General features: G+C 38.7%; 1 protein-coding gene across 12 annotated transcripts in view; it reads right to left on the bottom strand.

Moving 5' to 3' along the window:
• Positions 1-16,345, bottom strand: part of EYA4 (EYA transcriptional coactivator and phosphatase 4) — a 73,093-nt gene that overhangs the window by 32,673 nt on the left and 24,075 nt on the right. For 3 of the 12 annotated variants that reach the window (XM_074144475.1, XM_074144481.1, XM_074144482.1), the window contains exons 1-7: positions 15,934-16,054; positions 14,258-14,326; positions 9,520-9,612; positions 3,600-3,666; positions 1,539-1,681; positions 1,220-1,363; positions 164-243 (exon numbers count right to left, since the gene is read on the bottom strand). In XM_074144475.1, the coding sequence (XP_074000576.1) occupies positions 164-243; positions 1,220-1,363; positions 1,539-1,681; positions 3,600-3,666; positions 9,520-9,612; positions 14,258-14,326; positions 15,934-16,054 (717 nt within the window). Of the gene's footprint in view, positions 1-163; positions 244-1,219; positions 1,364-1,538; positions 1,682-2,707; positions 2,711-3,599; positions 3,667-9,519; positions 9,613-14,257; positions 14,327-15,933; positions 16,059-16,345 lie in introns of those variants that run through there. The other 9 variants (XM_074144483.1, XM_074144484.1, XM_074144485.1 and 6 more) reach the window with 7 other exon arrangements.

The raw sequence follows: 16,345 nt of genomic DNA, 5'->3' as shown, positions 1-16,345 counted from the left end.
AAGTATTTAAGTACTAAAAGATGCAACTAGGCTTCCACAGAAAATAGCATTGAACCACAGTGAATCTAATTCAACATAACAGATCTAAATTGAAATAACATGCCATCATTGGAGTTATAGAAATCCTTTTGTAACTGATAATCAAAAATATTAATATTCATACCTGTTGTGAACTACTGAAATTTGTAGAATTTGAAACAGAATTGTTTGCATAAATAGTAGACGATGGTGTAAAACTAGAACCTAAAATTAAAAAATACAATTAACTGCGAGAAACTACTTGTGAATCAAAACACAATTCTAAATACAATATTCCATGTCAAGATATAGACGAATCAGGAGAACGAACAGCTTTCATTTTCTGTTTAAACAATAAAAAACTTGGAATGAAACTTTAAAATAAATGAAATGCTACTTCCCCGCATATAGGCACACATTCCTCTTCACACCATGCAGGGAAGGTATTGGCAGTAAGTCATTACACTGATCAAGAAAGCATTTTTCAATTTATTGCAATGTCTCACCTCTCCTCAAATACTGTTTTTCTCTTTGCCTGAATTTCTAAGTTCTAACGCTTCAGTGTATGTTCACTTACGAAACAAAAAAAACATTTTCAAAGAGTATTTTAATGATCCAGGTGTTCTGAATCGATCTGTAATGAGGCACATCCCTGTTTTCAACGTCAGATGATTCATACCATAATTTGTAATATTTAAAAGACTAATCATTGTATAAGAAGCTTAAAAATTATCCAAATAAAACAGGTTTTCAATGATCAAAGGTTAATAAGTGAATTAATAACTGAATAATAAGTGAAAGAATAAATATAAATTGAGGAGAAATTCTAACAAATTACATTAATTAAATGAGAAACAAGTATCAAATGATGTCATACTCAGAAACGTGGAAACAAGAAAAAGTGACTTGTGTACTTTAACAAATACAACAAATGCTTCCAGTCTGCCATGTGACTTAACTCCATAAAAAAATGAAAGGTGCAAATAGGGACTGCATTGCATGACCAGATCTAAATTAACAGATGACCAAAATGAATACACATATGCATATCAGTACTGGACAACACCACTTCCCTACACATTTTAGAGGTAAAAGTAGCCGCCGATGATAAGCATACTTGCTGGAGTTCACAAAAATGAACAGAAAATGTATAATAAATATGAGGGGGATGGGATGAGCCCTGATGGTTGTGGCCACTCACCTGGCATCTGGTAAGAGTAGGGTGTTTGGCCGGGCTGTGGGGTGGAAAACCCTGGGCTGTAACTGAGGCACCCGCTCTGCAGTGGTGACTGGGTCTGCGAGAGCCCACTTTCCGTCTTGATGCCTGGCAACATTACACCCAAATCTGTATAAGAAATTAATTTTCAACTCATTCTTTAAGATATTTTCTTACAGTTGGAAAAATTAAAAAAAAAAAAGAAAGCAAAAAAAAAAAAAACAACCAAACACACCCAAACCAACAGTCACGTTGGCATTGCTCTAACTTCTACGTTAAGGAGAAGTAATAAGAGGTGAAATACCGTAAGTGGGTAAGCTGTAGGGCTGTCCGGTCTGGGAGTAGGCTGTATAGACCGCTGGTTGCTGCATTCCTGAATACTGGGTTTGTCCGGCATAGGCAGACATTGTTTGAGCTGCTGGTGTAGAAAGAATGTGTGGATAGGGCCTAAATATCAGGAAAAATAGCATTACTGTGGCAACAAATACTTTGTATGTTGATTCAAGCAATAAAGTAAAGAAAAAGGTTTAAAGATGTCCAAAGGCAGTTCATTATTCTGCCAACTGTTCCTCTTCTGGGATTTATTCCATTCCCCACTGAAATAAGCTGAAAACCATTCCAGCTCACATTCCCCAGGGCACGGTGAGTATTTTGTGCTGTCCCATAACTACGATTTAATTCTCAGGCCACCGTGTCCAGCTCTAGGTGGACTGTGTCACCGCTAAACGGCTTTATCTGGATCTGATCCCTTCGAGCCCGCTTAAATCAGAAAAGCCCTCATGCTTTTTCCATCTAGCGGAGGGAAACTTGGACTAGAAGAATAAAGGAAATACAGAGGTGAACGTTTAAGCTACTACACTATGTCCTCGGTGTATGGTTCTGCTTCAACAGGCATCCAGCCTCTGGCTTCAACGGGAGATGGATCGTGCCCACTGAGAGCAGCACGAAAAATATTGACGGCAATACTTTGGTAACCAGATGGGCTTTAAATGTTTGGAAAATATGGGCTAGGGAAATAGAATGGAAATAAAAAATGGTCTTTTCTTTATGAATACTGGGGTTTTATAGAGAGATTGAATAAAACCAAGTTTAAAATTTTTTGCCCTCCAGAGTTGCAAAAACATACAGAGAAACATTTGTCTTGGATTGTTTTGTAAGTCAAATAAGACTTTATGGACCAAGAGTTGAATAAACACACTCTGCAGAATTACGCTAACTGAAACCTGGCCATTAAAAGCCATGACTAAATTTCAGAATCTCTTTTTTTTATTTTATTTTTTCTTTCTAATTAGTTCAGTACAGTTGGCAGCAGTTACTATCAGAAAAGGATTACTCATTAATTTAGATGCCAATAAATTATAACAGTAGATTAAAAATTCTATTAAACCCCGTAGTGTATTTGGCCAAAAGTATTTGATATAGTTTGCCAAGACCTGTTTTAAGTGGAATGAGGGCTGTTCTTAGCTCAGGCACCTACTTTCTGTGTCAATAAATATCATTCATATCATTATATGAATGTAGATTTGCTGAAGAAACTTGAAAAAGTCTAATCAGCTGCAGTTTCAGTGTTTTCTCTGTATCAAAGTCACATAGGCAGCTGTATCGAATACAGGGAAACAAATAGATGGCATACTGGTATCAAGCACCCCTGTGCACAACACTGTTCGTAGCACAAGCAAACTAATATCCTGCCAACTGCAGCAGTTTCATATAACATCTTTTTTCCCCGAAGTTTCCACTCCTGGATTCATGTGATTGCCCAAGAGTCTGTTTTCCTGAAAAATAAGTGAAAGAAATTTTCTATTCCTATCAACGCCCACTGGCTTAAAAATAAAAAACATGAGGTCAAAAGCCAATCTGATTGATGTGATTTTTAAATCTCATGATACTGGAGGAGGAGGAGGAGGCAAGGGTGGTTCGTGACCATGGAATGTTTGGAAGCGCTTGGCAACGCCGGTGCTGGGAGGGTCCGTGACAGGGCTACCCCCTCAGTCCTGCACATGCAACTGTGATTTCTAAATATAAACTGTCGTCTTCAAAATATGTCTGAAAAATCGCCAGCACTGTTAAGATGCTGATGTCTGAGAATGGACTACTCAGATTTTTTCCTTCTGTTGCGTGCAGGTATTCAAGGGTATTTCTTGTGCAGCAGCACTGCACAGAGCAGGGTCTTACTCTGCAGCCACCAGAGGGGAAAAAAGAGCTGGAGAGAGAGCTATAACGCAGTCAGTGCTGAGGCTCGAGTATTTTCCTTTCTCTCTGCTTCTTCTGCTGATGAACCCTTGTTTGCAACAAACCACAGAACTGCCCACAGCCAAGGTCAATTCCCTATAAAAGACTATATAAAAGAGGTGCAGACACTAACTTGGAGGGATATAGCTGCGGAGAGTACTGGTGCGCTGATCTTGGGCTGTAGCCACTACTTGTTATTACTGCAAAACAGAAAACAAGGAGTAGAGCAGTTAGAATCGTCGCGAGACCAACCCAGCCAAACAGTCTGAACGCCAAGGCAGAGAAGCCGATTGAAACGAAGAGCTTTTCAGCGAAGTAGATGTCACCCGAACTGCAACAGCTTCATACAAAACCTAAAAAACTCCCGAATCAGTCATCGTTGTACAGAAATCTTTCGTTGGTACGAGCGTCTCGTGCTTTTTCAGCTTGACTTCACAGTGTTTGTGGGTACATTGCAGAGGGATATATTGCACACGTTATCTGTGATCCACACACCACAGATCTTTTCCAATTTGCAAGTTGTAGTAAAATTGGTAGATTAAAAAAAATCCTGCGATTTAACGTATGGTATTGCACGGGATTGCTGTAACATGCAAATACTTTTTCAAGTCTCACATTAACAAGTTTAATTTTAATACTGGGTAGGAAAAATACATTTAATATGGGTGTGGTTAATTTTTGTCAGTTTGGCTGATGGAAGATACCAGATTGACTGCTAGAAAACGAATACCACTCATTATCAACAGGCCAATTAGAACATAGCCACTAACAACCCTATTTTTATTTCCAAAGTAAGCATAAACCATCCTGTCCAGTAGCCATCAAAATTGTGTATGTCTGCACTATTCACAGCTGCATTCTTCCGAGAAAGCTGACAGAACAATAGTCATATCCCATTAAAATTTCATTCAGAAGCGGTGCTCACGCTGGATTAATTCCAAGTGTTTGGAAGTTTCCCTTTCCTCTAGCCATCTGTCTTGACTAAGACAGATGTATTCCAAATATATGTACTCTAAAGTGTTGAACCAATCCCTTCAGAGCAAATCCATACTGGGCAAACATACAGAGTGTCTTTATTAGGCCATCTGCTGTTCATTCACTTTTCAAAAGATTAAAGTAGTACACAACGAAGCACTGGAATTTCTTTAGTCTAATCAATCATAGTTGTACTTCAAAGTGTACCCTCTTCCTGAGTTGTTCGTAATGGTAGGAGAAATGAACTTTCAGAATTATATAAGTGACAAATAGGTTTAGGTTCCCAACTATTTTATGAAATGTGATACATTTCTACAACCAGGCCTAATTAACGTCTTTGAGATCTATTGCTTTGAACATATGCAGAACTTTATATTTTTAAAGCTAGTTTAAACGCATTTAGAACATGTAAGACTTAAAAGGAAAATCCAGTAGAAGAAAAACATTTAACTGCTTTTTTAAATGTGCAGTTGAGTATGGCTTGAAAATAAACATGAATTGGATAATAATTTTTGGAACATGTACCACCAGATTTCATAAAAGAGTTGCTGATTGAAAAGATATTGAGGGTTTGCCCGGGATGGAAATCTGCTGAATTTAATTGCGTATGGCTATTCTTTTGTTGTTGTTGAGAATGCCTTTCTGTGGTTTAAGCTCAATCCACAGAGAGACCCAGTAGGTGTGCACACAGCTCTTCCCAGAGTCAGACAAATCTATAGTTGAATATATCAACATAATCAGTCCACAGAACTCTGCAGGATGCTCTCAGTTATTTAAGGCTTGAAGAGTAATTAGCGTTCCCTGTTGGATCCCTGTGACCTTCCTAAAGACAGGCAATAGCTGACAGAGTGACCTTAGTGATTCTCAGGGCAAGGAACTTTTGTGATCCATTATCAGCTTATCGCATCTTTTTTGCCTGTACTGCTCTGCTTTTTCTCTGATCATTTGCCGGATGACAGCTCACTTGATTAATCAGTTTGGTTAAAACACATTTATCATCCCACCACACCTGATGTAAACTACAAAAAATGGATGACCGTTCATTTAAATCACTTGAGTTATCAAAACCTAAAGTTTTTCAGTAAAAACTGTCCTGCCTGCTTTTTTATTCTTTCTGCATATATCTTATTTCAAAATTCAGACAACAAAATAAAATACTTTTTTTTTTTTTTTTTCCAATTTCCCTGATGATACTACTGGCTATAGGGAAGAGAAAAAAAAAAGAGACAGGTGCCCCCAAAGTAAATTGTGTACCTTTCAAACTAAAAAGTCTGCTCCTTTTGCTCTTTCTCTGGTAGCTTTGATTTATTCACTCCGCTTTAGACTGTGAGATGTTTGAGAAACTCAGGGTATCAGACCTACCGTAAGAGAACATTATGACTGACTACGGACTGGACCATGCCTGTATCTCATAGATCAGATCGGTAATTTTAAGGGTTATCAAATGTAAACAACTTTCACTGCTGAACAGCCTCCTTACCCTACTTCTAAGGACTGTTAGGAGATGGTGGAGGCAGGTTGTTAGTTTTTATAACTGCGTCACTTTATGTAGTCATTTATATGAATGGGGTTTAAATCCTGTTTTATGTTTCTTATATTAAAAAAAAAATAATCAAAACTGTTTCTTCTCTGAAAAACACAAATATTTCTAAGACTTCACTACTTGAATTTACCAGAGGAATGCTCTTAAGCGCAGGTATAAGACCTTTGATTTCTCAAGTCTCACTATGGCGCCGAGGGGATATTCCAGTCCCCACTAACACTGATTCACAAAGGGGACAAGAACCTGACAGCCAGCTCTTACCAGTCACCCTGTCAGCTCAACTGGCCAAGGTGGCTGTGGAGAATTTAAACGACCACAAACTGGTCTCACAGCATGCATTGGGCTCAGTATATTAACACCAGCTGAAATTTTGTATTTTTTCATTATGCATCTGGAAAATTCTTTGTAAAGAGGGTAGGTTAAACGGATCTCATTTAAATAACAAATCACAGTGTCTACACACAAGGGGACCAAATGTAGGTTACACAGCAGTGGTGCTTCCTAATTTTGCCTGTATAGCCTTCAGAAATTGTTTTCTATATCCTTTTTGTGCGTCATAAAAACTAAGTAAAAAGGATGATGAGGACTTCAAACGTCTCTCTCTTTGCTCCATTAAAATGATTAAACAGTTCTCAAATTAATCCAGTATTGTAAGCAACGTAAAACAAGAATTCATGCACTCACAGTGCAGCAGTTGCAGCAAATTCACAGAAAATATATGAAAATGCTCAGTTCAAGGCTGTTCTGCAGCTCCTCATGTCCCGTGAATGCCCACCCCAATGGCAGTCTGCTGCAGGACCACAAAGCTTCACATCGAATAAATTAATTAATTACCAACTGCCATCCTTTGAAGGAAAAAGGAGGAGGAAGAGGGGTGCGCAGCGTGACTCTCCACCTGGCCAAGCCTTGCTAGAAGTCACAGTTTTTCCCAGGGGCAACTTTTCAGGACGGAGGAACCAGAGCCCTGAGGGTGAGCTGAAGCCCTGAGCAGAAGCTTGCCCGATGGCCTTGGCAAGGCCACTGTGGCAACTGTCACTCTACATCCAAGAGATCTATGCGCTTTATTTCTCAACTTTTCAATCAAAAATTGGGGTTCGTCACAGCTCCCCGTGAAGCCTGCTCTGTCTCTCTTCTGCCCTACACCTCGCACAGCCTGCCTGACCATCACTTTCTGTGTTACAGCTGGTCACCGGGGTCAGATTTGGCCACCTTACACCCCAGAGGGCTTGTTCAGCCTTCCGCTCACCTCCAGCGCACGCCACGGGTTTTGATCACCCTTGGAGCATGGAAATCAATTTTAACGGGTAGAATATTTGAAGGAGAGGATTTCTGCAGGGCAGACTCTCAAATGGGTCTCAGCACCGGGAGTTCTCTTTTCACCCATGTCTCAACTCATAAAATATTGAATAACATACCTAAATCCTTCCCTACTCAACGAAGGATGCTTTAGTCCTGCTGACCTATGCTTGTGTAAGACAGAGTAGGTGATATCCTTGCCAGTGGCCTCTATGTCTAGGCATCCTCATGTAATGAGCTCTCAGGTGCTCTGAAAGCTGCAGGAAAGTACTAGCATTGTCACCTTGTCACAGCTGGGAATAACTGATTATTAGGAAAAAAACAACTGTTCAGTGTTGGGCTTCATTATACACTATTTTCAGCTGGTTTGTCTGAAATGATATCTTTTTAGAAGTCAGTATTTATTGTCTTTGGCAACCCATTAAACTTCCTAAATAACCAGTTAGGTTAAAAAGTCAGAGAAATAATTTTTTGGTGAGTTTTCATTGTCCTTTAGCACTTCTTCCGCAAAACCGAGCCAACCTAATTCTCCAATTTGCCATGCCAGTAGAAGGCAAGTGTGAAAGTAATGGGTTTACTCTTTATGAAAGCCTCGGTGCATTATCAGGGCAGCTCTGCATCATCTGATGATGAAGACAGCACATCACCCAGACAGGCAGACTATTGATTTCCCACTCTGAATGCCCAAACTCTTTTAATACTTGAGTTCATGGCCTAAACTGAGAATCGGGTTCACATTTCTTTTGAGTTTGCAGGTGACCAAGGGACAAAAATTATTGTGTAAGGCTCAAGTCCATGCCTTTTTTTTTTTTTTTTGGAGGCATCAATTGTTTCCAAATTTTTCAAGTGTAGAGATGGCAGCACTTCTTTTGAAGTCAGTGGAAGCCCATGGGTGAGTAGCACTTGGGGAAATCGAGCTGTTGCTTCACTATCTAAACTTGAACTGGAGGCTGAAATTTTTGGCACCTCTTCATGAAAGTGTTGCCTGAGCCATGTTTTACACAGGGAACCCAGCTCAGGTGTCTTAAATTAATGGCAGAATCTGATGAAGTTTCACAAACAATGACAAAATCATATATATGGTTGGACTTTTGATAATCTGCAATCATTACTAATACAATTTTAGAAAAACAGCAGAGTTAAAAAAGAGAAGCTAATTTTTGCCCAAGACTATTAATTTTTTTATGGAACTTGTTAAAGTTGATGAAGTTCCTTTCAGTACAATCACAATGAGAACAATGTTTTCATTATTTTTTCTAATTAGAAATGGTATACCCTTGCTTTACATCTCACAAAAGACATTTTCTTCAGGCACTAAATGTGTTATAAATACTTTCCTGAATAATCAACTTGGAGTATAACTTCATTTACTGATGCCTAAAAAACAATTCCAGAAACAAAAACTTAATTTTTAAAACATTTTCATTACACTGAAACATTGTGATTTCCAAAATATTTTAAATAGGGCTTAACTACCTAATTCTATCAAAGTAATAGCCGTATCAGTGTGGAGTGGTGATTCCTGGCTTCAGTGACATTTCAGTCAGGCCATCACTGCACTGGTACTTTCAGATGCAAAATTTACTCTCCATCCTCTACGTGTAAATATTATTAGCAGGATTCAGCTTAATTATTAGAAGGCAAATTATCTGTACTTTTCTACAGTTCATCACCTTTTAATAATTTATAGGAATCTACTTAAAAAATTCTGTTTGTTTGAATTTTTTAAGAAGTAGTAACTGAAATCTATGATTATTTAAAGTAAAATATAGACTTTGTTCTCATGGAAAGTAGCTTATGGCAATCTGGTCACTGTTTAAACTAACACACTGCTCATAGGAATAAAAAGATTAGCACTGAAAAGTAACCCATAAGATTTTAAATTTTAGGAATTAGAATGGCTGTTATAAACACAATCCATTTTTTTCTTCTTAATATCGTACAAGACTAATGCTGAGACAAATCTGCAGTACAATAATAACATTATTACTATAAGATTTTTGTATATAGTAATCATCTTAGGCATTGTTACATCTTCTTTAAGATCATAGCTCATGAAAATTGCAGATTTTCATTTACAAAAATGAAACAGCTATCATCATCATTATTATTGTTTGGTATTAAAATGTTACTTTGTTGTAATTTTTTAAAGATTGCTTCCATGCAGTGAAATGTTCATTAGTGAAGGTTATTAAATGCTATATTAATGTGACAATACGTGATCTTATTATGGCTTTACCTGACCCAGTAAAAGTGTCAAGCGATCCATCTCCAGATGTTGTAGTTGTTTCACTGCTGTTCATGGGTTCTGTTTTGACTGCAAGAAGAGACACTACATAGAAGAATAAGTAGACATGAGATTTTTACTTCTAAATTTATACTGGAGTCTTCATGCCAGTCTCACTAGCGGTAGCCCAGCTAGAACAAGCATGCGGTGCAACAGCTTCTACCTTCGTTCTACCACCGTATGGAGACAATATACACTTGCTCCACCTGGAATTCATGCATCTACACAGCTTTTTATCTGTGCATTCCTCCATCTATTGCTTTTAGCAACGGGAATATCTTCTGGGGAGATTTCAACCTAAATCTAATTGATTCTAACAATTCCCTAAGAGTAGCAGAGAGGAAGGAAACATTAGCTGTCAAGGGATGTAGCACATAACAAAAATAGTTTTGCCTGACAAGTGACACAATAATAATAATATGGTTTCATGCTCATATAGAAGCAAATTACTTTCACAGTGCCAGCATTCTGCCTTTCCCCTTCCCCTTTTACAGAGCCTGTGGGGGGCTTTTTGAGCTAGGTCACCAGCAAGCAATTTTCCATAAACGAAGAGAGAAGTTTAAAAGGAAAAAAAAAAAAAGGCAAAAGAACTAGATTAGGAGACAAACGACAGCCACGACAAGTCAGCTTCTAACTCAGAGGTTACCGAACATTTAGGTCCACTCTGAACTCAAATTATTTCTTACGGATCATCATGCACTCTTGCCATCCAAGCTATGACTGAAAGCACCACAGAGGTGATCTAGATTTCATAGTTTAATGTGTTACCTAATATATTCCCTGTTATCTGGCATGGATTCTGGGACAATGGAATTTGGGAATCACCCTCCTAATCAATGTGGTAAGAAACAGCTGTACGGAACACACTGCAGCTTTTATTAGATGTTTGACTGGCAAATGTGGAAATCATCAACATATTATCACAATTGCTTTGTGAAGGTCAGTTGGGGGGTGTGTGTGTGTGAGCATTTATCACCTATGTATCTGCAATCACAGGACCGGTTGCTGCCCAGGGATGCAGAGCAAGTGTCAATGAGGACCCTCATGGGCCACCACCATGGTCGGATGCCAGGTATAGGAATTCCAAGGACACAGTCTGGAATTTGTGGAGAAGCCTTTGCTGCTCTCCAAAATGCCAAGAAAAGGCATTTTCTGGCAGCTAGTTATGTGCTGCCTCAGAGGGACATCAGCTAAGCTGACCAAAGCTCTCATCAACCTCACCACATCCACGTTTGACTTCACTGGCAATAGTAAGGGGAGGGGGGGAATTTTATGTTCTGAGCTGGCGATGCATTTATAAACTATGGCTCAGAATCAAGTCACTTAACTGAAGTGTACAAATTAGGTGCATACTCATCTCCCTTTATGTCCAGTTGAGAAAGAGAGGTGCTTCCAGAGGGCGATTCAGTCCAAACACAGCTGAGCTGCCCTCGAGTTCACCATCCCGCTTACAGGATGAAAAGGTAGTGGGTGAACTAAATACAAGATTTGGTTTTCTCATGGGCAACATCACCCAGAGAACCCTATTGCTATTCCTCCCTGTGTCTGTGAGCACAAGGAGGAGCTTTAATGCAATTAATTAATTCAATAATTAATTCAATATGAAACCACCAGGGAAGAATTTCAGCCACGTTTTTTCAAGCTGTGGTGTACTCCCTGTCATTTTGCAGGCTATTATCTTCTGATTTTAAAAACAAAAAAAGAAAAAAAAGTGACAAAATTTACACAAAATTAACAAAATCATTCATATGAGTAATCAACCATTCCCATTTCTCTACTTAGATGAGAAAGATGTGATTTTATTTTCATTAGATCAATAAAATATACATCAAGAAAAAGCGTAAGGGTCATTTGTCACGAAACGATTGCCTCCACTGAACCTCAGGGCCCTCAGCCATGTGGAAGATGTATTCTTGCCTGAAGAATGAATAGTAACTAAATTGATGTGTTTTCTGATTCCTATATATAGATGTCTGCATGTATTTCAGTAGGAGAATGAAAAATCATAGTAAGTTGGAAAGACTTGTATTTTTCCTTCTGGAGATCTTTGGTCATACTCTACTTTATAAGATGCATATCTCTTTTCTCCGCAGAGTATGGGCATTCACATACATGGAACAACCTACTTTTTAGTACCTTTATCTGTTTGTATTCAAGAAGGTATTCCACTACTGCCCATATCGAGCTACAAACCTGTGTTCAGTACTGCATCCAGAAAGACACTCCAGTATGTGCCTAACTGTTCTATTTAACAAAAACTTCAGTAATGACTTGAAATGTTTACTTTAGAGTTGTGTCTAGTTCTGGTTAATGCCAGCTGCAGTGCACCTCCATCAGCACCATCAGTCACCATCTTTTTCTCTCCCTGTCAAGCAGAAAAGGACCTAAACCAAAAGAAACTCTCTCATGTACTTAACTTGAGGAAAAACATTGTATTGGCACTGTGCTTTGTTGAAAAATACATGTAGAAAGTATTTTTATATGTGCTTGATTCTAAACAGTTCTACTTTGTTACGTTCAGATTTTATCACAGTAAGGAATTCATCACGGTCTTTCCTCGTTGTAGCCAGACATTTGGACTATTACCTTTCTTTCTTTATGTTGCATGTCATTTAACCAAGAGGGGGAAAAAGCACAAAGCTAACTTGAAAAAAAATAAAAGATTTCTAACATCAGATCAAAAACCCAGGAACATTTAAAGCTGAAGTAAAATTAAAAACACAGAGTCATCGCTACTTCCCACATGTGAGATAAAGTGTGGTTCTGATACTATTGTGGCAACTGCTCTAGACATAACACAACAACTAGGAGTTTGAACCTACATTTTAGATGAATGCTTTAAAGACCATATTATAATAATATAATATAATAATATATTATAATAATATAATAATTAATATTATATTTTTTAAAGACTGGGTTAGTTTTAATTTTTTTTTTTACATGTTGAAAGAGTTAAAAAAAAAAAGAAAGGCAATCTCAAGCTGGAAATACATTTGAGTGTTGCTAATAGTGAAGACTGCACACACTAACACGTTACAGCCACCACGATGGTCAGGTGCTGGGACATACGATATACAAGGATGGACAGAAGAAGTTGGGCTTGTTCTGTCCTAGGAAGAGAAGGCTGAGGGGAGAGCGAATTGCAGCTATCTAATGGGAAGGTGCAATGACGACAAAGAACAAAGCCACATTCTTCTCAAAAGGTGCCCTGAGAAATGACAGAAGGCAACAGACACAAGCTAGAGCAAGGGAAAAATCCAATTAGATGTAAGAGGAAAATTCTTTGCCGTGAGAGTAGTCTGGCTCTGGGACAGGTGCCCAGAGAGGCTGTGGCACCTCCACCTTGGGGACATTCAACACTCAACCAGACACTGCCTTGAGCAACATGATCTAACAGCAAAGTTGGCCCCGCTCTGAGCAGGGGTTGGCACAGCTGACCTCCAGGGATCCCTTCCAAATTGAATTCTATGAACTCAGAATACAGCTCCCAGCAGGCAATAGCTTCTACAATATAAGTTCTTTACTTGATGAAAGGATTTAGCAGACCAACATGACTACTACCCTGCTGACCTCTTTTTTTCCTTAAGAACCTCTCTATGTTAAGTACTAAAAACGAACAGAGAGTTTTAGGGGCAAGAGATGCTACTGCTATGCATGAAGCAGGACAAGCAAGTGCAATAGTTATTAGAGCAAACAAATCTGACTAAAAGCTCATGTAAAACAGTAAACCATACGGTTTGTCATAGGAACAATTTTTCTCTTTCTTTTAGCAAGCTTTCCTAGGAATATACTCAACTAGAAGCACAGATTTAAACATTCTACTGCCTATGGAAAATCAGATTTAATGCAAGTAATGCATGGATTTTCACATCATATTTCTTCACTACTGATAATTAGTACTTAAATTATTACCTTCCATATTTATCTGAACATGCTGAAGAGTTAACTGAGGTGACAGACTAAGTCAGCTCAGTCCTTCCTTAAACTGAAATTTGTAACCGAGCAGGAACATTCACATGGAATCGGTTATTCTTGTGCAAATGACCTTTTGTGCTCTAGTCTGAACTTTTTTTGGAGGGGTAAATTCTCTCTGGATGTGTGGCTTAGAAATGGCAAGCTAATTCTAAGGGTTTTTTTTAAAAGGAAAGTTTTTGAGATCTTCTTAACTTTAGTATAAATCTGCTCATCTTAAGCACCTGGGTAATGGCTTGTAGAGAGTCCTGGTGATGCACGTTTACACCTATGATTAATCCCATATGTACTGCAAGAGTGTCACAGATATAATTATTATTAATCATTGTACCTCATAACAATTGATAATACCTGAGAGGAAATCACAAATGAAAACAACAGCTTGGAAAATTTGGCCAAATGTTTGCTGAGTGGCAAGTTACACGTAGCATCACCCTAGACACAAGCTTTAATTAATAGCGACAGTAGTAGTAGGAGTAGTAACAATAATGTCAACCTTGATTTGTGCTCAGGTAAAACTATTTATTTCAACTTCCTCCCCGTTTTCTGGCTGTGGGAAAGGCCCCTGAGAAGGGGTGGGGAAAAAAAGGGGTGGGAACCCCATGAGCATGTTCAAACCGCGTAACAGAAGAACAGAGCAATCCAAGAGAGATGTCACACAGCAGTCACGGGGACACACCACCACACACATGCACTGTACCGGGGTCTCCCATACTTGTTGCAGAAGAGGGAGTACTGCAACTCAGCAGCCAGTCTGCGGTATTTAACACTGTCATGTTGTCTCCTGAGAACAGGAATGGTACAGCCGTTCATTCTCCCAACGTCTGCTCAGTGTACGTGAATAGTCGTCAAGGCAAGTAAGTGCTTTTGCACTTTGAGCCAAGTCTTTCCAAGCATTGCATTTTTTTTTTATGAGTATTCTTTTAACTGGTTTATTTATGCAACTATAATATAGAGGCATCTAGTTATTAGTGTTCTTTAATGGTATGCTTGAAGTTTTCCCTTCTCGTTATGCTGGAATAATGATTCTATTTTAAAATGGAATAGCAGCCTTCCAGTACCTAATACTCTATATATTTATTTCCAGTACCGAATATTTTATAGCAGCCTTCCAGTACCTAAAGGGGCTACAGGAGAGATGGGGAGGGACTCTTGATCAGGGAATGAAGTGATAGGACAAGGACAAACAGTTTTAAACTGAAAGAGGGGAGATTTAGATTAGATATCAGGAAGAAACTCTTTGCTGTGAGGGTGGTGAGACACTGGAACAGGTTGCCCAGAGAACCTGTGGCTGCCCCATCCCTGGAGGGGTTCAAGGCCAGGCTGGATGGGGCTTTGAGCAACCTGGTCTGGTGGGAGGTGTCCCTGCCCAGGGCAGGGGGCTGGAACTGGATGATCTTTAAGATCCCTTCCAACCTGAACCATTCTACGATTCTATGAAAATATAAGTAGGTTGAACCTGAGCAGTTCAGCCCTTCTCTGTAGTAATCTGTTACCCTCACAGGCACATACACTTTTTATTGACAGATTTTTTTTTTAAATAGGGATAAGTAAATAAAATGCTTTATGTTGTGGCCAGAAAGAATAAACTAAAAAAAATTTTCTTGGTGCCAACTCTTAAAACAGACAACAACATATAAACTATAAAAAAGAGGGCTGACGCTCCAGCCTGACTCATATCCATGGTGTCACTCTCATGGACACTGACAGGATCGGGACTCCATCTCAGAGTGTGTTCCCCTGCCTCCCACTGCCCCAATTCAGCCAAGGCAGACTCTATTATCTGAAGGCATTGGAACATCCGTGTTGTAGCTGCAAGGTAGTGCTGTCTCTACAGTAATAGATGCAGCAATAATAACCGCTAAGTTTTGACAAAAATCTAAAAATCTCTTTATAACAAGCTTTTAATTACCGGCCAAAAAATGGAATTAGCATGTTCATCATGTAAAAAAGAACATTTAAGCCTAATTTTGATTAATTTATTTTGACAGAGCTTTTAAATTAACCCAAATGGGTGCAGCTTGGGGTATAGAAGTAATCAGCAAAGAAGTATGATGCAGAAAGTGTGATCTTTTTCAACAGGTATAACCAAACCTTTAACACTTTGTTCAAATCAACCATTCCAAGATTTTCCTTGTTTCACCTTTGCACAGTTCTGCCTCTTACTTCAGTTGGTGCAAATCGAAGAAGTGCTGTTGGAATTAGTGGATTTACACTGGTACAACTGTCACTGTTCATAATCCTTGCTGGGTTTATAAATGGGTTTCCTTTTTATAAGGGTTTCCATTGGGTTTCCATTTATAAATGCTCATCCTTGAAATTATGTTAAAAAACGCGTGAGACTGAAAGCTAGCCAAAACTTTCTGTGTGCCAGCAGTGTCTTACACTTACCTCCTGTTCCATTTGTTGTAACTGATGTGCTACTGAGATTAGGTTTATCCAGTTTGGAACTACCCGGCGCATCACTACTTCCAACAAGATTATGAGGACTCGCTAGATCTTGCATTTCCATAGACCTGTAAAAGAAGAAGGTGACAGTATTTAAATGCTCTGTGATACTATCTGTAACAACCTACTTTTTCTATAACAACATTTTTTTATGTGGAAAGTTTGTAATGCAGCCTGATTATCAAATCAATGCAGGTTCAGGTTCCTTTAAGTTCTTCTTTGATTTTACCAAACCTAGGAAAGCAGCTAATAATTTGATGTGAACAACACCACCAGTATTTTTCACTTTTCCTTTAGGAAACTATGAAGTAAATGACAGAGGCTTATGAAACTGCTCAAAGAGCTTGTAAAAGAT

Source organism: Numenius arquata, chromosome 2, assembly GCF_964106895.1.
Source record: "Numenius arquata chromosome 2, bNumArq3.hap1.1, whole genome shotgun sequence".
Lineage (NCBI taxonomy): Eukaryota > Metazoa > Chordata > Aves > Charadriiformes > Scolopacidae > Numenius > Numenius arquata.
This window is presented reverse-complemented; position numbering and strand designations above follow the sequence as displayed.